Below are 27988 nucleotides of genomic sequence, written 5' to 3' on the forward strand. Positions count from 1 at the left end.
TAAATTTTGAACATAGACCCACATCCAACAGTGGTAACTCTGCCTAACAGTTACAGGTTAAAACTATTTCTAATCATTTTTGCAGAAGGATATATAATGGAGGTAGGAAAATTGAATTAAAATATCAAAGTCACTATGTAAAGAATTTAGATTCATAAAATCTACCTTGATACTTTTAATCTAATGGCACAATTAAAAGGCATAGTAACTAAAAGCAAATACAAAATACAGAAAACCACAGTTCTGTGTCTAAGGTACAGATCAAATTCAACCTTTTAAAACATGTTATAAGTGCTTAGACCCAGTTAACAGATCAGACACTCTTAGAGAGGCACAGCAGTAGCATTTTAAGACATTGGTGCTACACTTACAAGGGTGCTACAATTAGTGAGAGAAGTCCTTCAACACACAGTTCATTTAATTAAGGCATCATCTATGTGACTGGCTCATGCTCTACTTCACTTTCAAATATCACATCAATCACTTGGAACATCCATCCATCCATCCTGTGGAGTTGCATGGGATCCATTGCTCTTGCAATGTAACTGTCAAAGAAATCTTGAATCTTAACCAATTGCATCTCACTTGCTGCTTATCTAGCTTTTTCTGAGCCCCAGCAGCAAAGACAAGGCCAGGGTCCCAACCAGCAGTCACGTAACCTTGGAGAAACGGGTACAACTGCTCTAGAAGGCCTTTACAGAATTTATCCTGCCTTATATTTCAAAACAAAGGTGGTTAAGCCAGCAGATCACAGATCCTGCTCAAATCCAGGGGTAGTCTGGGTAGTCAGAGCTCTGAGACTGCCATTTGTCTGAAGTGCAATGCCATTCCCAAGTGCCATAGGTCACGTCATGTAGCTAAAGTTGCGTCTGCTATGGTAAATATTGAAATTGAAAAGCAGGAGCTGTAAGGGAGTCGCTGTAAGGGAGTTAGTGTAGTGGTAACATCACTAACAGCTGGGGTTCAAATCCCAGCTGTGGCCTAACTCCAGTAAGGGTCCTTAGGCAAGACCTCCTCACGCTTACCCTGCCTACCCTTGTACCCTACTTGTAAGTCGCTTTGGATAAAAGCATCTGCTAAATGTAAATGAAATAAGGAGGAGCAACAACTAGTTCACCTTAAGGCAACGTTAAGGGCAGTATCCAATATAAACACCAGCCTAGCGCCAAATGCAAATTCATTTGTTGAGAAAATCTCAAAGGACTATTCACCATACTGGTGGGTGAAAAGGACAATCTGATTTTAAAAAGGTCCACTGAATTTTATTTATATTTATATATATATATATATATATATATATATATATATATATATATATATATATATATATATATATATATATTTATATATATATATATATATATATATATATATGGTGGCATATATATAAGGTGGCAAGACATTCAGATTGGTTCACCAACTGGTTGGCAGGTTAACATGAACTGTTTCTTACAAAAGGAACTATTTTAAATATAGCAGTGTATAGCAGTGAAGAATATTTAAACTAACCAACACATCTGTCTGAGCAGACAAATGTTCTGCTCCAAAATGTCAAGATATTAAGGAAAAAAGGTTTCTGCCCTACATGATTTAGCACGCCTTTAAGGGCCTGCAAAGTTTGAAATGAAATGTAAGTGCAATTTACATTTAATAAAACAAAAGGTTAGGTATGTAGCTGCTGGTATGTGCTCCCATGCTGATGTGACAGATAAGTAAAGTTTCAGGGCTTCAGGAATTACATACTGAAGAGCCATTTTGCCAATCGGCACTGTGGGAATTTAGAACACGTTACTCTTATTATTTGGCAAAAATAATGCAAAACATTTTAGATTTACTACTTTGCTAATTATAGACCAGAGGACTTACACTTCAGTAAGTGTAGCATACAGTTATTTTTTTGACTGTAATTGTTACTGCACTTACAATACACAAAAAAATGACCAAATTCTCACTAGGCCTAATTCAGAAATCCATAGTAAAGAGGTTGTGTACACCATCTGAAATAATGGTTGATGAATTCTGTTATTACATAATTCCATCAACTGATACACTTGGACACGTAATTTGATGTAATGCTGGATGACTGGTTGGGAAGCTCTTCATGGAGTAAACACCATATATAATAGAGACAGACACTGCTGTTGAGTTTGCATTTTCATTTGTTTTTGCATGTACTCACCAACTACAGATATCTTATACTAACTTTTCCCACTGTAAGGGAGTTTTAAGCGCAAGTATTCTAAAGCCAGAAAGATGTCCTGTCAGCTTCAGTAAGGAAGTGACATTTTCTTAATCATGACTTTTAACTGGATAAAATACTACACTGTAGCATTTACCGCGATAACCTTAACTTGGAATACTCTCAATGCTACACAGCACCTGTGATGTTAAGTATATCCACTGTTGGCCTGATGAAAAGAGGTACCCTGTTTTTAAAGTAGAGATACTATCTACATTTCCTCAAATCAAGTTTCCTTTAAACAATGTAATACTGATGAGGTGATTTGTTGTGTTCAACAATAACTACAAAAACTAGCATCATTAGCACTGATAGGCTAAAGTTACACTGTTTTACAGTAAAAATGCTATTCTGATGTTTTACCATTTCATTAACAAAATCCATGAGCATCAGTAAAGACAACAGTTTTGGGAACAGAGCTGCTTACTGCTGAAAGGTCTGGTAGTAATGAGGTAGAGAGCTGGACGTGCTCATGGCAGGACCACTGTATGCCTGAGGTAGTTGGCTGTGGGCTCCAGGACCCTGGGGTACATGAGCCTGGGGAGGCTGGAAGAAGGGAAAAGGTCCTGGAGCCTGGGAGGAGAGCCCACTGGAAGAAGATGGAGAGGAGGTGGTGGTAGCAGGTGGATAACTCATCACTAACCCTCCCATTCCCATGTGAGGGCTGTAGGGAGGCAGGCTGAAAGGCAAAAAGCCCAGCAGAGATCCAAGGTCCATGTTACTGGGACAGGACAGCTCAGTTGAGGAGACAGCAGGGCTCCTACATAGCAGGTGAGCATCACCACCAGCACCCACTCCTTCACCCACCACCTCTCCCTGGGGGGAGGCAGAAGTAGAGGTAGATGAATTGACTGCACTCAGATGAGCTGAAGGGGCACTCTGCAGGTCCAGCAGAAAACTGTCCACGTCAGCACGAGGATATGAGGTAGATCCGTGCTGGTATCTAGCTATGTTGCTGTATGGCTGCTGCTGAGGAGCCGCTGGGGGCTGTAAGTGATGGTGGTGGGGATGAGAGGATTGGGAGGGCATGTGGCGACCCACAGCCATGCTTGATGACAAGGAACCCTGCATGAGGCCATGAGGATAGCCCATCCCAGGGACAGGATTGGCCATGGGGTAGGAGTTGTACCCATCCCTTGAGAAAGGCTCCATTGACTCCTTTGAGACAGAACCTATATCTGAGGTCACAGGGCTGGGTTCTTCCTTCACCGGGCAATGGGTGGCATTAGTTGGTGTAGCCACAGGAGTACATGGGGTACAGGGTGGCATCAACCCTGACTCTTGAGCATGGCTCTTCTTCAAGTGGCGGGTTAGGTGATCTCTGCGCCCAAAGCGCTGTGCACAACGTGGGCAAAGAAAGTCACGACGTCCAGTGTGCACCACAGCATGACGGCGTACATCCTTACGAGTATAAAAACGGCGGTCGCAGCGCTCACATGAGTACTTCCTCTCTCTTACTGGCACAGCAGCATTAGTGTTACCCTCTGATGGTGGAGGCCTGTCAATATGGCCACCCAACTGCTCAAGCAATGAAGCAGCCCCCTCTGGGCAGGGCAGGCCGGCTGTGGCATTGTGGGCTGCCACCAGGTGGCGCCTATAACCCAGTTGGGTGTTGTACTGCTTCCCACACTCTTGGCAGTGAAAGAGCTGCCTACTGGCTGGACGTCTCTCTTGCAGTGGGCTCTTTAGATGGTCCTGTTGGTGGAACATGGTCTGAAAGAAGGAATAGTGCTTGCTCTGCTGCTGCGCAGGGACTCTGGCCTAGAGCCTGGGCAGAAACAGACAAGATTCATGAGGATTCACCACAGACCTGACCATCAGCCTCCAAATATTTTGCTGCTTTGTTAACTTGGAGTACTTGAATTAATGCTAAGTGCTGTTTGTTGACCATTTGACAATGTCTTGCAGCAATGAATAATGGTCTGTCCTGCCTTACTGGGGCAAGCCTGCATCCAGTACTTGGTTTCTGTGACAGCATCTGCCATAACAACCCTAAAAGGGTTGCAGTGATAAGAAGCTTTGGAAGTGCTGACTGGATCTATGAGTTTCCTGAGAAAAGCTTGTGTTGGCCCACAGCCTATTTTACTTTTCAGTAATCCTGGATGCTAGTCAGAGCAGCTGAATCACAGACGCAGCTCTGCATCTTTACGGACCTGCAAAACAGAAAGCAGTGTCACTTTGTGCAAATCATACTCTGGCATAATAAAAAGCATCTGGATAAACTGAAATATAAAAGTTTCCTCCACAATTTCATGTCAATAAGTGATAAACACTTATTTTCACAATTGTTTATGTGCCCCCTTTCATTCACTTCCGTCTGTTCCATAAAAACATCTCACACTTTCAGCTCTGATCCATTTACCACTCTCAATAGTGCAGGAGACTTACTTCAGCTTTTTTGTTGTATTCTTTAAAAAAATCCACTTTATTTACACTTACATTTATCTTTAGGTACTGTCACAGAAGAATATGTCTTTACACACTAACCAATGTGTATTTTTAAGAAATACTCTAACACATGCTCAAACCTGCACAACATATGGTTTTGACGATTAATGATCCATGTTGAGAAAGAGGATATTTGTAACATAACACTATGTATTGTGTACATATAATTGGGAAAATAATGAACATAACAATAATATAACATATTTCCAAATTAGGATCATACATTAATATTAAGTCAATAAGCGCACTTAGGTAAAAGAACATGACATTCCAATCAATAACAAGTTCTGTGCACTGAATTGAATCAGTTTTATTTGCAACACATACAAATACTGTTTGGCTGTTAGTTTACAGAAGACAGAAAAAATAATAAAAAAAATTAAATACACACAAGGCAGAGTTTTAAAAACCAACAGCCATACACAAGCCCCATATGCACAGGTTCACCAGGTTGAGTAATGTAACTACAGAGGTTTGCAGCAGCATGCTGGGTTTTGCATCAGTTTCCGCAAAAAGCATGAAGCATGCCTTAGAGAAGAGAGCTAATAACATTAGGGAAGACAAAAAACAAGAGACCACTGTGTAACATTACCTCCACCAGACATTTTTAAAAAATATCATTTGACAAAACATATTATGCTCTGTTCTGCTAGCTTCACATAAACCTGAAAATAAGACTGGGCAATATGAAGTAAATTTCTATTCTAATTTCTAATTGGTGAAAATTTGTTTATATCTCAGTGCAAGTTAAATTAGTATTTCTGTCAAGCCCAAAGCTTCCCTTTTCCTCTTACATGGGTAAGTTATTTTAGACCAAGCTTACTGGTATTTGTCCGTAACAATATTGCTTGAGTTTCTGTTAACATTTTCTGTCGTAATTTTTTTATATCTCGCTCCTGCTGCTGACTGGTTCGTGTGGCGCTATTCTCATTAACACTAGCTTTTCATGTCAAAACATGGCTAGAATGGGCTCTATTGAAGTTATATCGACATATTATTTTAATCGCCCAGCCCTACTTTATCTTAAAAAAAAAAAAAATAAATCGTACAACCACGTAAATGTCGTAATCGTAAATGTTTTTGTGATGAAGCTGATTTTCTATCAGTCAGGGAACATAGTCTGATGTAATGCTGATCTTATGGTGGTGTAGTCACTTGTGTTGTGTTTGAGTCCACCTACTGGCATTCTTGGAAAGCTTTAGTTTAACCACGAAATAAAACTGAGCAAGACCCTCTTTGCTTAAAATAACAAATCGACTTCTGACACTTTAATTTATTTCTCACGCCATTCTTATCATAATTTTGGAGGTTTAATCAGTTAATGAGAACATTTTTAATGATACACTGTTTAATTAAATCAGGTGAAAATAATTTCTGATGTATGTTTAGTATGTTTAAAATTATTGTTTGAATAATTATATTATGTATGTTTGAATTGAAAAATACGAATTTAGAAATTATCTATCTACCATTTTTCTTCACTATCGTTGATTATATCACAATCACTGTTACAATTTACTGATTCCTTTGCTTTTAAATTTAAAAAACAAACACACATGTACCTGACAGTTGTACTGTGGACTTGGTGTCTTAAGTGATTTGGAGTTTAAACTAACACTGAAATTAAACTGATTTGATACATAACTGATAAATACAACAATGCTTATACAATGCACACTCTGAAGCCCTGCAACTTGGACAGAAATTTAGAATGAGAACCTTTATTTTCAACATGGTTGGAAATTGTCTTGTTTTTTTACTTTTTATTTACTTTTATAATTTGAATTACTTATGAAACTTTTAGCAGGTGGCTTAATATCCATCATACCAGGAGGCAGAAGCAGTGGAAACGTTGGTGAAGGGCTCCATGAGGAGTCTAAGTCAAGGGAAAGTTGATGGGAGCTGGTAGTGCCATCTTGTGGGTCATCAGAATGGAAGTGCCATTAACTTTAAATCATTTTTTTCTGCTTCAACTAACTCTATATTGTTAAGCTAACTGCTAAAGGTGAGAATAGTGAGAAAAACTGAGACGATAACTGAAAAGACCAGATTAAGACAGGCAGACATTAGTAAAACAGGCTTGTCACCAGTCCGTGGCTAAGGTTAACGTTACATTTTACTGCTAGCCTGCTGCGTTCACAAAATTCGGCGGCGGAGATGAAATTCAGTTTCGTGCTTCTGCTTTTGATTTACGCTGGTTTTATAACAAATAATTTCAGCGAGTTGTGTTAGTGCGGCTGTAGGTGAAGTCAGAGAGTTAGTCGTGCTAGTAGGCAAACTAAAAAACAAAAGCTGAACGTCACTAAGTTGTCTCAGAGTTTGTCTTGCGGGAGCTAACGGTTAACTGCTAAACTCCAACGAGTTACTAGAGTACAGTTTTGATAAGCAGACACGAACGCACGGCTACCTACCGATGGTGCCTAGGTCCACTTTGAAGTTGAGCCTCCATTCCGTCTCCACATCGACATTTTGGCAGAAGTTCTAAAGATGTTTATTAGACTCCGGGCCTGGACTGCTGGGCGCCGCGCTAGAAGCCATGCATTCTGGGAGAGTGACGTCACACCCCGGGCTCACAGGAACCCCGCAGAAAACAGTTCTGTCATGTAAGCCTGTATGGCAGGCCGTTTTAATATTAAAGAGTTTTAAACAAAATATCCATGATCACATTTAAGAATTCGAAAATTGTATTTTGACTAGTTGAAATAGTAATGCGAGTAAAATTATAAAACAAAGGCGAATAATAATTATGAATGTGCCAAATTAAAGATAATACTAATCGGAATTCTGGAATATCTGTAATTTGAATTTTGACTATTATAATGTAATTAAAAGATATCTGGGATTCACTACAGATAGGCAAAATTGAATTGGAACAGGAGGCAGAGTCCAGTCCAGCTGTTGGTTCAGTCTCTTAGTCTGGCCATTGGACTCTTGGTGAAAGCCAGACAAGAGGCTGATGGAAATCCCAAGAAGGTGGCAGAGCTTGGACCAAAACCTACCAATGGTCTACCCCACATTGGTAGACCATAAAGGTACCATGTCTCTCTCTTTGGCTGACGGGAGCTTGGGCAAGGTGAGAAAGTGAGCCATTGTCAAGATCCTATCTACAACAGTAAAAACGGTGGTGTAACCTTTAGATGGTGGTAGTCCGGTGACAAAGTCTGTAGAAATGTGCGTCTATAGTCTACAGGGTACTGGGAGTGAATGTAGAAGTGCTGAAAAGCGGTGTCTGGGAGTCCTATTAGTTTCAATAGGGGGGCTCAAGAATTTAGGTCTCGGGAACAAAGAGCTTCCCATCTGGACAGGAAGATGGGCCAAGCTCAAACTCCTGGCATCCAGGCGAGCAGCTCCTAGACGTGCTGGTAGAGGAAGGATGTAGCCGCTATCTGCATTGTCTCTCTCAGGTGAGTAGAGGCGTGAAAGGGCGTCAGCCTTGCCATTCTTGTGTCCAGGGCGATAGGAAAGGGAGAAATCAAAGTGATTAAAAAATAGTGCCTACCTGTCCTGCCTGGGGTTAAGTCTTTTGGTTGAGCAGGTATTGAATGTTTCTGTGGTCTATCAATACCTGGAAAGGTGAGGCTGCACCCTCAAGTGCCTCCATTGCTCTAAGGCTAGGTTATTCACCTGTAGTTCACGAATACACACGCAATAGTTTTTTTCAGCAGGAGAGAGGCATCTGGAAAACAAAGCACAGGGGTGCAGTTTATTGTCATCCTGCAAACTCTGGAACAGGATGGCCCCTACCCCAAAATTGGAGGTATCAACTTGAACAATACATTGTTTCTGTGGATCAGGGAGAGTGAGAATAGAAGCAGAAGCAAATCTTTCTTTAGCTTTTGAAAAGTTGCTTCAGCTGCAGCTGACCATGAGAACGGGGTCTTGGCTGATGTTACCTGGTGCATGGGATGAATGAATTTTCTAGAAACTGGCAAATCCTAGAAACCTTTGGAGTTGTTTACGACTCTCTGGGGCAGGCCAGGACAACACTGCTTGGACCTTGGCCGGGTCTATTTTAATATTTCTGGTTTACGATGAAACCAAGATCTGGATGGTGGACATGTGAAATTTGCACTTTCCAGCTTTGACATAAACTGGTTCTGCAACAACCATTGTAAAACTGTTCTGACATGGTTCCAATGCTCAGCCTCAGAATGAGAGAATATCAAATCAAATACCCTAATTAAAGGGGTATTAATTCAGCATATCTCCCAAAACATCTTTGACCAAGTTATGGAAAACGGCTGGGGCACTAGTCAGCCCGCAGGGCATAACCAAATATTGCAGAGGCCTGCCTGGGTGTTAAAAGCACTTTACATTTCAGTCATTTGGCAGATGCTTTTACCCAAAGTGACAAGGGTAGGCGTGAAGAGGTCTTGCCTAAGGACCCCTACTGGAGGTAGACCACAGCTGGGCTTCAAACCCCAGTTTCCCACATGGAAGGCGGTGATCATACCACTACACTAACCAGCCGCTACTTTGAAAGTTCAGAAGCTGAAGTGAAGAGAGGCAGGGGATAATAGTTCTTAACTGTTATATTGTTTACATTAGCATTTACATTTAGTCATTTGGCAGACCCTTTATCCAAAGCGACTTACAAGTGAGGAGTGTTTAACCCTCGATAATCTATGCACCGAGAGGTTCCACCTTTCTTCCCCACAGGCAGACATCTTTCTTGTCCTCCCGATCCCGACGCTCAATGGCTTTGTGTCCAGCCCACCCACAACAGAAACAAAAATGTTCTCAAAAACATCTCTATGGGACCTGCCTAGTTGCACAGGTTCTGCAGGTGGAAACAAAGTCTTAGAAGCAGGAAAGAAAGTTTTGACAAGAAGAGTATGAACTGTGGCTCGATCCATCTGGCACTCCCAAAAACAGTTGTCAACCCATATACTCAATAACCCAATAACAATAATCAGCCTTACGGGACCACTCGACTGTAGCCCATCTCCTGGCTCGACCTGTCAGCAGGGAAATTACATAGGCAACCCTGGACCTCTCAGTAGGTAGGGTAAGCCAAGGGCTGAAGCTCGAACAGGAATTCACATCGGGTCAGAAAATGTCTACTCTCTCCTATTTCTCCCCCATAGTGCTCTGGAGAGGGAATACGAAGCTCGCTTTCAACATTCATAGATTTACTGTGTAGTCAAGAAAGCTGGTAATTGATCTGGGCCATATTTGGTGGTGTATTTGTTTAGACCAGTACTTGGACTTTTGAGTTATAACACACAATTTATGCAATAACTGTATATTTAACATATTATTCAATAGTTGAATACAAACTGTATGTAATGTCCATAGTTCCACTTCTTCACATTTAAATGCTGCAGTTTCTATCCTTTTCATCTACCTCTTTGTACATAGTTTCCCTATGTTAAGTAGTCTTTGTCCAGCCTCATACATGCTTGGGTGTTTCAATGCAATGTTAATCTTCCTTGATTTTGCTATTGTTACTGTTACTGTGTGTAAGTATGGTGAGAGCTACTAGTAATCGGAATCAAATTCAAATTCATACTTAGCCAGTAAGTCTGATTCAGATTACTTTAGTACTGGGTTTTTGTACTTCTGCTGTACTATCATCTTGCTTGGTACAGTACCAGCACTACTACAAGTTTTCTTTTGATAGTTTAATAATTCAACTTAATTCAATTTAGTTTTATTTGCATAGCGGCAATTTACAACAAAAGTCATCTCAAGGCACTTTACAGTGCAAGGTTTAAGACCTTAGAGAGTATAATTATACAAAAAATAATATGGAAAACCCAACAATCCCATTTGAGCAAGCTTTAGGCAACAGTGGAGAGGAAAAACTCCCTTTAGAGGAAGAAACCTCCTTCAGAACAGGCTCATAGTGGGCGGCCATCTGCCTCGACCGGTTGAGGTGAGTGGAAAGAGGAGAGAGAAAAGAACAGCAGGCAATAAAAACAACAACAAGCAGCAAAAACATTGGGCAGGTCAAGTGGATTCTGGAGACATACAGCTCCAGGCCGAGGATACCTGCAGAAAAGTACAGAGAGAGGGAGACAGAGAGGAGGCAGCACAACTACAGGAGAGAGAAGACACAAAGTTAATGACATGCGATGGTGGCATTTGCATTAATATAGGAGTAAACCAGTGGTAACCAGCTACACTATTAAACCCCTCCAGATATTTTAAAACGCAGCAGCACATCTCATTCAATGGTGGAACAGCTCAGCTGCCTCACTCTCAATTTTCAGAAACTTGAAACTGAAAACAGAACTCTTTTGAACCTTTCTCTACACTTAAAACCTAAACATATATACATATATATACACACACACACACACACACACATATATATACGTATGTATTTTCTATTAGGTGAATCATAGGTGAATCAACGACATGGATCAATGTTGAATGACCACTGAATTTTGTTTTGATTCTGAAGATTATTGATACGTTGACAGAGCAACGTTGTTTCAACATCTTACTTTTTACATTCTACTTTTAACTCTGATTCAACTATACAAAGAGTTTCCTGTACATTCCTGTAATTTTGCATTCAACTGTGTTATAGGTAATTTGCTATTGGAACAACATGACAATACTGACTATATCAGTGATTTCCAATTCTAATATGTATTTAGCTTTCTGTGCATATTGCAATACTCATATGCCTATCCCTGTACCATATCCAAAAATAACTGCCACCAACTAATTATTCTAATAAAATAAATTATAATGTAATTTTTTCAAGAACTTCTCAGTAAACAATATCATACAAATTGCAAATAATTGAGCAGTCAGAAATTTTAACTAAATCAGAAAATCTATATGCTTCAGTGTTGTCCACTAATTTGGCAGATTTAAATCAGCATCCACGTTCATGTCAAACTTAAGAACAAAGATAAGATTTAGATAAGTATATAAATGCTTATCTAAATATCAAAAACGTTAATAGGCTAAAAATAATGATTGTAATAATTTAGGAAGGAAATGCTTTTTTGTGTTTAAAGGCAATATGTAATTTTAATATACAAATCTTATTATAATTTCAACGTTGATTTATAAGTCTTTTGTTTTTTACAAGCATTAGCAATAATTGTTGTTCCAACGTTACATAAACGCCAAAACAACAACTGCCATTATTTCAACCACATTTTAACGTTGAAAGTCCGTCATGTGCCAAAAAAATGATGTACACATGCAGGTTAAATTTTAAGTGGTAATTAAAGTCCTATTCTACATTTTTGATAAACACGTGACGAGATGATTTGATACCGAACAATAAGCAGCTGTAGTCGCAGATACACTTATTGTTACGTCACTATCAGTCCAGCGGTCCAGCAATCAGTTTCTGACGGACACTCGCTTTTTGGCACGACACCTATTATATCCTCCGTTAACTAATCTTAAAAACCGTCTTAATCTCGCAGAGTTACAGTGGTACTTGATGCTCGGCAGCCACAGCTGAGGGTGAACCCACTCACTGGCCACAGTTACAAAGAGTGATACGGGCTATACTCGCTAAAAAAATGGTTATTGACAATAACGCAATAGTTTTGCGAGAGAACGCATGATGTATTGCGAGAGCTTTCAAAAGTAGTTCCAAAAACATTTAATGGGTTGGACATATTATACTGTACAAGTTACTGAACTTTTTGGACCATCAAAGTATCTCCAGTGTTTATTAAACAATAAAATTCTGTGTATATCGGTAAAGTGGGTAATACCCTACAATGTTAATGTTATAACACATATAACAAAAATTATTTTGTGCTATATTTAATGAACTACAATCACAACTAAGAACTATTTTTTTCAAATAGTATGCCACGTTTTCCAGCCCTTTAGATGTAGGCTACAGTATATTGTATAGTTAACATATGATAGCCTGTCTCAAAGGTTAGTAAGGCTTAATCACAAAAGGGCTACTCTGATATAAAACATGATTATTTGCATAGACCTTCTATTCAAATGTACAATTTACATATGGAGGGCTGGACATTGTTTTGTTGCATTCCTGCGGAGGGTTTGACCTTTGACCTGGTTGTTACATTCCAGAGAGGCTTGTCCTGCTGCAGCACCATAGCCAGCACTGCGCTCTTACCCTGCTTCTATGCTACAGTGGGACGATGTGTGTTGAGCTAGTTTAGACAAAGCACTGGACCTAGTAGCGATATTTATCAAACTAGCAGGCAGCATAGCATCGTCCCGAGATAAAGCAACGCCTTGGTTGGGTCTACATAGGAAACATCGAACGTAGTTAACCGTTCTGCTAAGCAGCTAAAGTGCCATCGTCTTGAGATTGCTTTGTAGACACACAGCAGGCTAGCCACAGACATCAGCGCAGAGGAAATGAAGGACAAACAAAAGAGAAAGAAGGAGCGGACCTGGGCTGAGGCAGCTCGCATGGTAAATAGCAGCTTATATTTTTTGCATATAACTAGCGGTTTGTTAATTATGTGTGGATTAATGGGAAGTGATGGATCCAGATGTGTTGTGTTTGAATATTCTCCTCACGACTGCAGGTTGGGCTCTGCTGTAATAGCAGCTATCTTTTAACATAGTAGTGTTAACCTAGCCAGCAGGTACGTTGCCTGTAGTTTAAATGTTTCTGGGAGGGAACATTTTGCTACATGTCTTTGGTTGCTGGCAGAAAAAGCTACGCAACATGCTAACGCTAATTAGCACGCTAACATCTACCTCTCCTGTTTTGAGCTCTTTGTTTGCTAGGCAGCAAGCTAGCTAGTCTTGCGCCAGTTACCATCTAGGCAACCAGAGGAACACGGGATAAGCCCAACGCTACAAGTTTTTGCACATTTTGTAAACAAATCAGTAAATCGTGACTTTGTTGACTTCGTTCATTTAACGCCTAGCTAGTGTAGCTAAAATTATAGTAGCTAAATAAACATAAAGAACGCCAACGTTAGCCAAGCTAGAAGCTAACGTTAACGTCAACTAACTCAGTTGTCTTGGGAATCCACATTACCACATAATGGTGCGGGGAAATGAAAGAAACCTTGCCGACATTGGCTAAATCAACATGGCTCTGTCGAAAGGTGAATAAGAAGTAACATATAGCTGGGAAAAATTTAGTTACACGAAACACTTAAGGCAAACGTTAAACATTGGCGGTGGGGGTGGGGTATTTTTTAAAGCGATGGAACTATATATCATTAAAATGTACACTGACAGCAGAACAGCTGGCTGCATGTCGGATAAATACAGTAAATTCACGACTGTGTCGAACTGTAGTCAAGTGTAGGTTTCCACCGCGTTGAGTGTTTATTCTCAGAGTGAGGGCAGTGGGTTCAGTAGCTGCTCGGGTGTGGGGCTAGAAAGGCCTATGCTTACTAGAAATAAGAATAACATACTTTATTGATCCTCTTGGGCATTGTTGTGTATGTTTATCTGATGTATGGCATACAAATTGCAGAGAACCAACGTGAATTCAGAATGACCAGAATCTGGTTAATTCAAAAGGAAAATCACATTTCATACTAAATTTGAGTGCTTTTCGCTAATTTTGTTTAAACACCAACATATATATGACTCTTTTACACTGACTGCAGCTGCTGCTTACCATATTGGCTGCTTCTTTAGGTACAACATCTACTACTAAACTAAATTGCACCTCAGAGAGGTGTTATTTAGACCATCTTTATTACAGAGGTTGTAGTCAGTGGTGGTGTTGTACCAATTGAACAGAAATTTTCAGTGCTCTGTTTGTTAATGAGTGGTCAAAGCATTAGAAACACCCATCAAATAATGCTGTCAACTTCAGTGTAAAATACAACATAAACATATAGTGGACAGCAGTCAGTATGGAAGCTCTGACAGGTCTGCAGCTACACAGACTCTCATGCAGCAAGATATAATGCACTGCGTGGCATTTAACATTTAACAAGCCAGGCAGTCAGCCCTGACCACATCTATCTCTCTCTGACACACACTAAAAGAGAAAATAAAGTCAGTGTTGTCGGTTTCTATTTAAAATCTGATTCATGTGTCCAAAAGAGCTAGAATGAAAAAATACGATTACTCGTCTGCTGCATATAGAAGCTGTTTTACAGAAACAAAGATTACTACGGTGCATGTAAACCTTTTCTGCGTTTCCAGAGTACTTGCTTAACCTGATTTCCCTGACTAACCTTGTTATTTTAGCATACATAAATACAGTCCACATTTAATGGTCATCAACGTGCAGTTACTGTGGTAGTTCAAACTAGTGGTTTTATCTAACCGAAGAATGTGTATGATTTTTTTTTTCCAAGTCAGAAACATTCACTTTTCTTTTTCAGTCTATCTTGTATAAATGTTTTAGAAAGTGGCAAATTGTGCGTAACTATTTAAATGTTTTTATAAGTGGTGTTAAGCATGGAGAAAGTTTGTTTTACTGTCGTCACATGTTCGACTTAATACCTACAGTACCTTGATCATAACGCACCTTACCAGAACTGTGAATCTTTGCAGGTTTTCATTCCAGAAACAGGAATATACAGACTTGGATTTTTAATTAAAATTGAACTACTTCTTCCTCTTACTTTTTATCTGAACCTGCTTCTGCTGATATTGTTAATTGCAAACTCTGGAGTAAATACTACTCCCTTTTATTGTAATGCAGGTGTAGGTGGTGGTAATGCTATTTCTTTGCTTCCTTTTTGTGCTTGTATTAACCATAAAGAACGATAAACACATTGTGGCTCTCTTTCCTCAATGATTTGCTTCTTTAAAAGAACTGTTTTAAGATAGTTTTAAAGGATAAAGAGAAATCTAGTTGGCACAGCCTTTAACACACTTTGAAGCAGTTGCTCTTCACTTGAGGTTGATCTTGATTAGGCCTTATGTTTGCTTTTATTTTATTTATTTATTTATTTTTCTTTAAAATGTAGACTCACTATCTCTCAGTCTCTGTGGTGAAATCAGTGTGGATGTTTTTCAGGTTTTGGAGAACTTCTCTGATGCACCCATGACTCCCAAACAAATCCTCCATGTCATCCAGACCAAGGGTCTGAAGGAAATGCGGTCAGACACACACACACACACACACACACACACACACACACACACACACACACACACACACAGCTACTGTAAAAATGATAATTTATCAGAAGATGTGTAATACAATTTATTTTTATCAGCATTGCGTTGTGCTTTCATCTTTTATGTTTAGATGATCAGTAGCAGTGTCATTGTCCTAAACTGTTGCTGTATGTTGGTTAAATAATATTTCTTGCACATATGGGCTCCTTGGCCAGTGTCAGGAGACTCCAACATCTATTCCTATTATCTGTTGTATTTTTAGTAGTTAGCAATCACACAGATCAATTTAACATGCCAATCAATGTGGTTATAACAGAATTATTTTTCTTTTACATGGATACTTGGCCTACTGCTGACTAAACAGAAGGTAAGTTGGAGAATACACAATTTTTAATGGTTATATATAACTCTTCTGTGACTAAACACCTCCCATTATTTAAATGGTTAAGGCACAATATTATTACATTACAGTCACTTCATCTAAAGCATGGGCTTCTAGCAAGACACTTTTATTTACATAGAGCTAAAAAAGTGTCCTAAAGATGCTCCAGTATTAATTTTATACAGGTACTGGCACCCAGGTATTCGCAGCACACCAGCGTAGTGCAGTTTGTGATTGTTCAAACAAGCCAAATGTAACTGTAATCATTAACATTTACACAGGACTCTTGCATCGGAGAAACAACTAATTTGACTGTTTTCGGAGGTAGATTTCTCCCAGAAAACTCTTTCTCTGCCATGTAACCAGGTTCCTAATCAGCTTTTTACAAAGCACATGTGCAGGACAAAGACGGCAGGTACTCACCTCTCTGCTACTATTGTCTAAGAAGTGCGGCTGGATACAATAAGAGATCATTACACGGACCGATGCTGCCTGGCTTTCAAATCAAGTCCTTCATCTAAATAAGCCACTTTTCAAAAAGGATTTCTTTAGTTCAGACGGTGCTAAAAAAAACAGAAGCACTGTGACTGTCTGTTACAGGGCTGTTAGTCAGCTCCTGCAACAAGTATCATTCAATAAGGTCAGGAAGCAGTCTCATCAGTCTGTATGCAATTTAAATATGTGAACTCTGCTTCTAAAATAAGGTGAGGTAAGATTACTCGCTTACTTACTAGCATACACGGATTTACAGTAACTAGGTTTCTTGAGTGCATGTAAACTCATTACATGTTTGCCTGAGAAACCTAGTTTCTCAGAGAAAGGTTACTTGAGTGCAAGTAAATGCAATCATTGGCATACCCTGTCAACCCATCGTAAATGCTGTTTTGAAGTTAATAATAACTGATATGAGGCTTTGGCAGTATCATGAGGTGTCACAGTATTTAGAAACTCAGAAGTTATCATTTTAGAACTAACAAAAACATGCTTTAATTTCCAACTGTAACACAATGTATTGTAATGCATAACATGTTCCACCAGAGGTCAGGCACAATACAGGAAATGGGCGGAATAGACAGGAACCAAGTTGAGGTACCTGTTAGCAAGCCAACATGGAAAAAGCTAGGTGTACTCTTTGCTGCAAAAGAGTTATGGCAAAAATGAAACACATTAAATCGTTGTTGTGTAGCCTGGCTCACAATAATTTATGACATGAGCCAGAATTAATGAATAAACACGTAAGCACCAGATAGCACTAAGGCATCTTAATCTGAATTTGACCTCAATTCAAGATTCAAAAAACTTTTTTAATCCCAGAGGAAAATTGTTTATCTACACATAGAAAGAAAATGAAATACAGAAAAGGCATCATAACTAAGAGGACAACTGTAACCGACTACAGCACGGCTTGCACCTTTGCAAACTTTTTAATGTCTTCAGTATGAGAGTAATTGCGTTTGTGCTTGTACACAGTGGTACAGCTCCCTTGGCCTGCCTGGTCACCATGCTGCACTCTCAGGTGAGAGGAGACAGAGTAAAGAACAGCATTTTCTTCAAGCTGCCAGGGCGGATGAGCCTGTTTACTCTTAAGGTACTCCAACATGCTCCTCTTTACTCTTTGTGCCTTTCTACTCTACTTGTTAAGATCATTAACAAGTTTACATAACAATCATAATTTGAGTCAGTAGAAAATAGTCCAGAAAAGAGAAATTTGACACAGCAACTTTATCTACAGTTTTTCTCAAGAAGAATATTAGTTTGCTTTTAATTCACACTTTGTAGAAGAATGCTCTCCAGTGGACAAAGACAACCTCAGAGTCAGAGTCTCCAACTGATCTGGCTGGCAGCAGTGCCCTTCCAGCTTCTGGCAGCAGCACCTCTGCAGCAGACTCAGCTGTGGCCCCAGTTGGTCCTACTGAGGTGACTGAGCAGGAGAGCTGTGACTCCACTGAGACCACTGCAGTTGTCAGCGGAGACAATGACGGTAACTCACACCCTCGAACACTAATTAAATACATATTTTTTCTAATAAGGTGGTTGTTGTGCTTAGCCATGCTGTGAAGAGATGGAAGCAACAGTGGCATTACTTGAATAGTTATCCTGTTAGTCTTTACTAGCCACTGATGTGATATTTCAATCGTCAATATGACGTTGAAAAGATCAATGACCAACTTATGTTTAAACAGGCTTTAGGAAGTAATGATTTGATTGATCCTGACCTGGACCAGATCATGTATATACATGCATCTACAACCCCAATTGCAAAATAGCTGGGACACAGTGTACAATCTACATAAAACATAATACAATGATCTAAACAAATGCCAATCTCATACACCAATATTTTATTAACAATAGAATATAGAAATGTATAAGATTTTTACTGAGGAGACCAGTTGCTGGAGTTTTGGGAGATGAATGTTGTCCCATTCTTGCCTGCTATATTCAACATCTCAACAGCCCTGGCTCTTCTTTGTTGTATTTTGTGTCCTTTAAAATTACTGACCTAAACCAAAAGAGGTCCAGATAATTGGTGCTAGTAGTCCTACAGCTAGTGAAATGGGGATCACCTGAGTACAGTGAATGTGTCTTAATGCTGATTGCAGTATAAAGACACAATTTCTTGGGGATCCTGTTTGTGTATTCTTAGGAACACAGTGGATTCAGTAACTGTGAAATGGAAAAAGTTTAGAACTACAATGACTTTTCCTATCAATTAAATATATGGAAATATGAAATGTGACATTCTGTCAGTCAGTGTTTGTTTGTAGAGTAGCTAGATGGATGCCACTATGTATGAAATGCAAATAATTCCAGACAAACAAACATTGCTTGGACTTAGCCAAACAGCACCTAAAGGACTCTCAGAGCATGAGGTAAAAGATTCTCTAGTCTAATGACACAAAATCAAATTCTCCAGGCAGAAACAAAAGTGTTATGTCTAGTGAACACCAGGCACATATATCATTTGCTATTACCATTTCTACAGTGAAGCAGAATGTGGCAGAATTATGCTCAACAACAGAGAAATACCAGCCAAAGCAGACTAAAACACCAGAGAACATATGTTGAGAGACCTCACGCTGGTAGTTCAGAGATTTGCACAAGAATATATTGTAATAATTGACAAAGAGACTTCTACATAGAACTGGATAAATTGTCAGAATAAAGTGCAATTATTAGTAAATAAATAAATAATTATTACTTATTTTTTGGCAGATATTACTAAAAGTGTGTTTTCACTTTGTCTTTTTAGGTGGATAGGCTGATGGACAAACCATTTCAAAATTATAACTACTAAAGTCTGAAAGATGATTTGATTCACCAGTTATGTAAAGCCAGTGTGTATTACAGTTGGTTCACAACATTTAAAAATTATGGTTAAATGTTCCAAACAAGCACAGCATGACTGTTAATATACTCTGATACTGGTTCAGGGGTGACACAGCTGCTTCAGTAAGTTTTATTCTTTGTATATATCAATACCCATTTCAAATTACAGATGTGGGAAAAAAAAACTTTGTATCCAATGTATTAAGGTCACTGAAATAGCATGAAACTGACAAAATTAATAATAAATAAAAATGTACTGAAAATTAACTCATGAATATTTTGACTTAGCTTGACATAGCTTTTGACTTCTGGTATAGCGGCAGCATTTTCAAAATCAAACAAATGAAACTGGCCTAGACAAAAACAATGGTACTTTTACCCCAATATTTTGTTGAACATCCTTTTGAGGCAAGAACTGCAATCAAGTGATTTCTATTACTCCCAATAAGACTTCTGCACCTGTCAAGAGGTAGTTTGACCCACTCCTTGTAAGCAAACTGCTCCAGCTGTCTTCGGTTTGAAGGGTGCCTTCTCCAGACTCCATGTTCTCAGCTCCACAGATGTTATTAATTATAATTGTTTTTGCGGACGCAGTAGCTCAGGTGGTAGAGCAGTCGACTACAACCCCAGGGTGAGTGGTTTGATTCCTGGTTCCTCCTGGCTACTTGCCGAGGTGTCCTTGGACAAGACACTGAAACCATGTAGTAGCGCCGATATGTACTGTCAAACTGTCCAACAATTTCCCCAAGGGTATCGATAAAGTATTTCATTATCATTAAATATGATTTAGATCAGGCCTCATAAAAAGGCCACTTCAGAATAGTCCTATGATTTGATTTTAGCCATTTTGGGGTATTTGTAGCTGTGTCTTTTGGGTTATTATCCTGTTGAAGGACCCATGACCTGTGACTGAGACCAAGCTTTCTGACTTTGGCCAGCACGTTTCGCTCCAGCATGACCTGATAGACTTGAGATTTCATTGTACGGTACCCTGCACAGATTCAAGACACCCTGTGCCAGATGCAGCAAAGCAGCCCCAGAACATACCTGAGCCTCCTCCATGTTCTACAGTAGGTACAGTGTTCTTTTCTTTGTATGCTTTATTTTTGGTCTGTGAACATAGAGGTGATGTGCTCGCTTTCTTTATGATTTGCTTTGCTGCTATTAAGCCCACTTTGGCTCAAACAGCAATGGATGGTGCAATCTAACACTGATGTACCTTGACCTTGGACTTCACCTCTAATTTCTATGGAAGTTGCTCTGGGTTGCCATTTACCATTCGTATTATCCTACTCTCTCCTTAGCTTTCTGTGGTCCATGTTCAGTGTGGTACACACATGATACCAAACAGCACAGTGACTACTTTTTACCCTTTAAATAGGCAGACTGACTGGAGTTTGAAGACACCTGTAATGCTACTTACAGGACATGCTTTAGTTTAACATTTTTCTAGGGGTACCATCATTTTTGTCCAGGCCCGTTTCATTCGTTTTTTTTTTTTTTTTTAAATGCTTCTGTTGAACCACAACTCAAAACATTGAAAAAGTAAATTTTAATTACATTATTATTTATTATTACTTTAGTCAGTATTATGTTATTTCAGTGACCATTTGTGTTTTTTCTCTATTTAATAGAGGGGTGCCAACAATTTTGTCCATGTTTTTATGTATGATTAATAAAAACCATGTAGACTCGAGTATAAAAAAGCTTAAAAAAACAAACAAACATGCATTCCACTTGTTAGCAGCTCTGCCATCCCACCCTAATCTACACAGAGAACACACAGAAAAAAGGGGCAATCCAGAGGAAAGAGGGAAGTAGAGCACCCCAATTAAAGAAGTGCAGCAGATGAATTAAAGTAGAGAAGCATGTATGCTTATGTTAGGCAATTCTCATCCTTTAACATATGCCTGCATCACCCACAGTACTAATCTGTAAATCAGCCATCCTTACTTGATAATACTGCTCCTGTTTAGAATTGTGTTGGTGGAAGAATGGAATTCCAATTATATCTTTCCTTGACTTAAAGCCTCAGTGGATGAGAGCTCGTCAAGTGCCTCATGCTCCACAGAACTGCAGCCTCCCAGCACCCAGCCTCAGACCCGCCTCAGCAGGTCAGCAGGACAACAGGGACGGACAGACACACAGCAGACCCAACATGCCCAGACCAGACTGAGCCGTTCAAGACAGGTCAGCACCTCACATGCGGCCAATACACTTGACAATGGAAAATATACTGATGCTTAATAGATTGACTTTGTAATATACTACTTTCTTTAACCACAGTCAGGGAGGCAGAGGAAGAAAGCAGTCATGATGCCACGTGTTGTCCTCACCCCTCTTAAAGTAAATGGAGAGCATGTCCCCTCAGGTAAGAACCACTACTTTAACAACTTCATTAAGAATGCTGCACTAACATATGCTGTTTGTCAGGATTGACTATCAAGCCTGACAATCAGCAATGTATTAAATTACAGACAACACCAGCTAAAGAACAATAAAAAGGGGTTTAGTTCGCCATATACCAATAATCTGAAGGCACAGTATACAGTATAGTTTAGAGAATGCTTGTATGTGGTTGCCCCCCTGCTGATAGCTTTAACATCAGACTGAGATGCTTGTTTACAACATGGGTTTACAGGACCCATGAAGAGGAGTCGAGGAGGGGTGGACGTAGACTTTGAAACACCAGGTTCCATCCTGGTCAACACCAACATCAGAGCACTCATCAACGTCAGGACATTCTCAGCCTTTCCCACACACTCGCAGCAGCAGTTGCTGCAGCTGCTACCAGAGGTGGACCGACAGGTGTGTTGTTTTTTAATGAAAATTTCATGTAAGCCCTGTAAATAAATCTGTCAACTTTTAGTTCTGAATCTGGACAGGACTTCAATACTATATATTTGATCAAGATTTGACATCTTCTGCTGCTACACAGTATATGCAGAACCTTTTTGGAGTTTAAACTATTTAATCTAGTGCAAGTTTAGGGCAGGTTGCAGTATGGTAGTTCATGTAATTTTTTTATACTTTAAGTTTTGCATAAATAACATTTTGTGAAACTCAGTTCAGATGCACACTTTGAAATAAAGGAAATGCTTATATATATATTTAAATAATAATCTGTGACCTGTGAGGCACAGGTATTTTTCACATACTTACATTGTGTTCTCATTTTGCAGATTGGACCTGATGGAATGGCCAGACTCAGTAGTTCAGCTCTCAACAATGAGTTTTTTACCCATGCCTCTCAGAGCTGGAAAGAACGGCTGGCGGAGGGTTGGTAGTTAGTAGTAGTGTCAGTAATCATTAAGACTTAACGGGGCTTAAAAGTAAGACTGGTTTACTGTTTAATTAAAGTTCTGTTTTTGAGCTACTCTGTTAAACCTTTGCTTGTGTTTGACCTGTTCAGGTGAATTCACCCACGAGATGCAGGTGCGATTCCGACAAGAAATGGAGAAAGAGAAGAAGGTAGAGGCGTGGAAGGAAAAGTTCTTTGAAGAGTACCATGGGCAGAAGTAAGAGCTAACTTATTCAATCCACATTTATATTAAGTGTTGATTTACAGAAACAATCAGTTTTTATCACACTTGGGATGGTTAATGTGAAGTTATAAAATCATTCATATTCATTTGCCAACTGTACATAACTGACACATTTGTTTTCCAGTATGGTTTAATATCTTAATGTACTGAAATTAAAGCATACAACAAAAAATAGTAAGAGTAAAGAAGTCATGAAATAGTTAACAACAGTTAAACACTGTTATTGTTCAGAAAGCGCTTACCAGTATTCTTAGCAGATGTTGGCTTGCAGAAACAATCAGAAATTCTTTGATTCTGTTGTAGCGTTGGGTCAGCCACATTTGTAGTTGTTGTCAGTTTCTTACAGTTTCCAGGTGCCCCTTAATTGACAAAACGTGTAAGGAATTTCTCTAAAGACTAACTCTTTTTAGTGTTATAAAATTCTCTTTCTTCTTTCATTAATTGTGTTATTTTGTCAATTGTAATACCAATATACTGTACTACTTCCTGCAGTACGGTATTATCCAAATAAGGCTTCAATGGGTGTAGTAAAACACTGCCTTTATACTAAAGGTTTGTGTTCAGCACATCTGTGTCAGTTATTTGAATCAACCTTAATTTACTTCAATTGCTAAAGGAAAGCTGTAAGTGAACTTTACTTGTTTCCTTTTTTTTTTTTATTATTAACAAACATTTGGATCATTTTAAAATTTTTTGGACTTATTTATCCTTAGAGTAACTGAGAAAGCTCAAGCATGACCCACATCAATCATCAACTGTGATTTGATTTGTGTTTCTCCACTGTGCTAAAATGTAGTTTTTTTTTTTTATCTGTAGGTCTGGCCTAACACGAGAGGAGTCCCTAAAGCTTACCATGAGTGAAGCAAGTGAAGTTGCAGCCAGTGTCCTGGACAGTGATGTAGCTGTGGTGGCAACTGGTGCCCCCAAGAGACGTAGCGTTGGTCGGCGAAGGAGAGATGGCAGAATGAGAAGACGCACAAGGGCTGACCTGCGCCGCAGAGCCCGCCGGACCCTCTGTAAACCCACTGCTCCTGTCTTACCAGCTGCAGAAGCAGCTGAGACCAATGTTGCTCTGGACATCTCAGCAGTCTCGATTGGCTCTCCCATGTCTGACAACACAGTTGTTCAAGGTGAGGTGGTGCTGCAGGCCGAGTGTGGCGTTGAGCTTACAGCAGAGAGCGCATTAATGGAGTCAAAGCCATCTCCCACACCAGTGCCAGACACATTACCAGCTCCCATTCCTACTCCTACTCCCACTCCCACTCCCACTCCCAGTCCTAGCCCCAGCCCAGCCTCTACCAGTGCAAACGAAGAGCCAGACATTACAACTCGCCTGCTTCCTGAGGAGGCTGCGCCTGTACTGGCTTCGACATCATCCCCTTCTTCCTCTTCTTCTTCTTCTTCTTCTTCTGCCTCCTCACCCGCCTCCTCACCTTCCTCACCATCTGATAGACCAGAAGCCTTTGCTGCAGGCCTGGACTCTTCTTCATCTTCCTCAGCATCCTCCAGTGCTGCAGTTGCTGCCGATCCCCTGGATGACACTGCTTCTGTGGTCACATCCATAACAGGGGGTACTGCCACCAGCAGTCGTGAGAGTAGCCCTTCAGCCAGCCCAGCCACCACCCCTGTACCCAGCACCCAGCTCAAAGAGCAGAAGAGAAGGCCTGATCAGACTCAGGCCTTCTCCAGCTTCCCCGAAAAAAGACCACGGCTTGATGACCGTCAGTCCTTTCGTACCACAATTGACAGTGTCCGTTCAGAGAAGCCGCAGCCGACAACAGAAGAGCCCAAGGTGCCGCCTATCCGGGTAAGACTTTGATGCTGTTACAATAAGTATGTGCACATAAATAACTTCAGTGTTCAGAAATGAGTTGTCCTTCAGTTCACTGTATTTATGTATGTATGTATGTCTCCATCCAGATTCAATTGTCCAGAATTAAACCTCCCTGGGTCAAGGGTCACCCCACATACGAGATCTGCCCCCGCATCGTGCCCCCCGGCGAAGGCTCGCGGCGGTCGGGGACGGGGGGCGCACGTACCCTGGCAGATATCAAAGCCCGTGCCCAGCAAGCCCGTGCCCAGCGCGAGGCCGCTGCTGCTGTTGCAGCCTCTGGCGAGGGGACAGGGCCAGCAGGGGTCAGGTTGCGGCCTGCTGCTGGGCTACCGGATAGCAGCAATGGACGACGAGCGAGAGAGCACCCAGGACCTATCGAGCCAGGAGGAGGAGGAGGAGGAGGAGGAGAGGAGGAGGAGGAGGAGGAGGAAGTGGAAGCAGGGGAGATGGTGGGATGGAGGAGCAGGGAATTTCTTCGGGGACTAATTCGTCTGGAACACAACTACTGCTTCTCAGTGTAGATCCTACTCCCCAGCCATCCCCCTCCCTGTCCACTACCTCAACCTCCATGTCCTTGGAGCCCCCACAGACCCCAAGTCCTCCTCGAAAGCAGACAGTTAAGGCAGAGTCTGGAGAGGAAACAGAAGCAATATCAGTCAGTGTTCAGACCTCTTCCAATGGGCTCATAGACAAGACATCTGATTCACCCTCTCCAGAGCCTGACATTGTGTCTGAGTTATTGAACACCCAGGTGACCAGGCAGAGCCATGTGACGGAATCTGCCTGTGCCTCAGAGAGCGAAAACCATAGTTGTGAAAAACCCTCACTGGCTCCAACCTCAATCCCAGATTCCCTTCCCAGGTTTGGAGCTCAAGGTGTGGATGTTATTCAGACACTGGCTAGCTCCTGTTTGCTTAAAGAGCATGAACAAGGGAATGGGGCTGGACTGGGTGGTGTTATCCAGCATGTGTCCCATCAGGAGCCAGTCTCTAACTCAACAACAGAGAGACAGCAAAAAGACGCATCATATCCCCTACATGTGGATTCCTGTGGAGGAGAAAAAGATGACGAGGCTGGAACACCACATAGTGACTCCACAGAAACTGCTTCAGACTGTGAGAATGAGAGTCAGGAGGATGAACAGCACCATTCTGACCAGGACTGGTGCCCCACACTGACCTCCCAGAAAAATGGGCAACTGGTCATCTGTAGTCCTCCTCCTCAGAACCAGCAGCCAGTCATTCAAGCCCACGTGTCAAGTCGCCAGGGGCAGACTGTCATTCAGCCTTGCTTCCCCAGTAGCCTGCCTGTCCCTCAGCACAGTCGTCCCTATTGCCAGGACCACCAGCCTGTCCCAACAGCACATCTACAAGGGCTCAGTCACACCAATGTGGTGGTCAAAATGGAACCTGGAGATGACTGTAGAGCTTCAGGGCCAAGACAAAACTCTGCTGAAGAGGAAAGTTTAAAAGCATCTGTCAGTCACTCAACCTCTGCAGCTGCCTCAAAGAGACAAGTCAGTTCAGCCAGACAAGTATCCAGTGTGGAGGCCAACAACCCTTTGGTCACTCAGCTGCTACAGGGCAGCCTGCCCCTGGAGAAAGTTCTACCCTCACACTCTGGCAACAAGCTTGACATAAGCCGATTGCCAGGACCCCAACCCAGACCTCGACACAAACATGAAATCTCAGCCCAGTCTCCTAGTGCAGAACTGAGTGCAACTTCCCACAGCAAATCTCCAACAGGCCGGCTAGTCTCATGTCTAATGGAGGCTCCAGCTCTTGCACAGTATCAGTCCCAGCAAGCCCCTGCGGCAGTTCCAGTCATCACCTCTCTGCCACCCACTTTATCCTCCTCCAGTTCTTTGCGACCTAGTTGCAAGTCAGATTTCAGTGCTCAGACCACAGTGGAGTCTGTAGTTATCAAAGAGACACATGGTCCTCAGCCCTCAAAGGGGACAACTCCAGATAGGTCACAGCCAGCCCTCCGGACCATGCCTAATGGCCCATCTCCTCCCCATGCAGACCCCTGTCCCTCAGAGGTGGTGCCTACTATTAAAATTAACTGGCGGTCCCCACAGTCTCAGTTGCCCCACCCCCACCAACTGCAGCCATCTCCTGCACTCACTGTAAAAAATGAAGCCGGAACAAGGCCCTCTTGCCAGGGTCTTGTTAAATCATCGCCTACTGTGCCCATGAGCATTACCAAAAAGGAGCCTTCAAACTCTGTGGATGGTTACTCGAGTGGGGGGGCAATGGAGGGACTCCTAAACATGGAGATGACTTTAGCCAGGATGGCAAAGAAGGAGCACAGCAAAGCTCCCTACTCTTCTGGCTCACCCTCCTCTTCCTCCCCTTCCCCCTCGTCCTCTGCCTCATCTCTTCCTTTCCAGCTATACGGGAAGCTCCCTAAGCAGAGTGGAGGTGTTGGAGCAGTAAGCTACACAGCCAATGTGTCAGTCATGGACAATGGTGGTTTCTCTCGGAGCATGGCGGACGGCGTGCTCCAGTTGCGCCCCCACTTGGCCTCCAGTCAGACTACTCTTAGCATCCAGGCTTTTACAGACAGTACAGCAGAGGAGGTAGCGCTCAAATGCTCGTGCCGCCTCAAAGCCATGATCATGTGCCAAGGCTGTGGTGCCTTTTGCCATGACGATTGCATTGGGCCCTCCAAGCTCTGTGTCTCTTGTCTGGTGGTCAGATAGCATGTTGAAGCCCCTGTGCACTGTAGAACTGCTGTCTGTACATTATCCACACCAGGACTGGCTTTGAAAGGGACTTAATTAGGGATGCACACACACAGGAGGGCCTGACAGGCAGGACTTGCCTTGTATAAAGTAAATGGTCTGTATTTTTTGTTGTCGCAAATTTTCAGATTTTTTGTTTTGTTGTTGTACTGATTTCAATATTATTATTATTATTATTATTATAAATATTATTATTATTATTATTATTATTATTATTGTGAATTGGAGGCATGATTGATTGTAAATTGTGCCTTTTTTGTTTTCTCTCCTCAAAAACATTACCTCATCTTATCTTGCTCCACCTTTCATCATTGGTGGCCATAATTGTTTTGGTCCCTCGTTCCCTCAGCGAACAGGGACTTGTTGTTGTCTCTTTGCGCAAAAAGTATTTTTTTAACCATTAAAATGAGTAAATGATGAAATGTTTTACTGGTTTCTGTTATGACTCATTTGT

The 27988-nt window shown here is 41.1% G+C and overlaps 2 protein-coding genes across 2 annotated transcripts; one reads left to right on the forward strand and one right to left on the reverse strand.

Annotated features, from left to right (window-relative positions):
- Positions 1–1377: 1377 nt before the first annotated feature.
- On the reverse strand, positions 1378–7251 carry LOC113167908 (zinc finger protein PLAGL2-like). The gene is made up of 2 exons (XM_026368844.1): positions 7099–7251; positions 1378–4392 (listed from the first exon to the last, which is right to left on the reverse strand). The coding sequence occupies exon 2, from the start codon at positions 3947–3949 to the stop codon at positions 2663–2665; it is 1287 nt and encodes a 428-aa protein (XP_026224629.1). The 5' UTR covers positions 3950–4392; positions 7099–7251; the 3' UTR covers positions 1378–2662.
- Positions 7252–12702: 5451 nt separating this feature from the next.
- asxl1 (ASXL transcriptional regulator 1) lies at positions 12703–27956 on the forward strand. The gene is given in 13 exon segments (XM_026367646.1): positions 12703–13063; positions 15594–15676; positions 16062–16064; positions 17550–17667; positions 17859–18060; positions 21439–21599; positions 21696–21780; positions 22051–22217; positions 22592–22688; positions 22822–22927; positions 23771–24761; positions 24875–25210; positions 25213–27956. Coding segments are annotated over 13 exon segments (4686 nt in total). The 5' UTR covers positions 12703–13006; the 3' UTR covers positions 27493–27956.
- Positions 27957–27988: the final 32 nt, after the last annotated feature.

The sequence above is a fragment of the Anabas testudineus genome, chromosome 7 (genome assembly GCF_900324465.2).
Source record: "Anabas testudineus chromosome 7, fAnaTes1.2, whole genome shotgun sequence".
Lineage (NCBI taxonomy): Eukaryota > Metazoa > Chordata > Actinopteri > Anabantiformes > Anabantidae > Anabas > Anabas testudineus.

Excerpts from the sequence above, each read along its gene's own strand:
- LOC113167908 (XM_026368844.1), bottom strand. The coding sequence starts at position 3,949 with ATGTTCCACCAACAGGACCATCTAAAGAGCCCACTGCAAGAGAGACGT.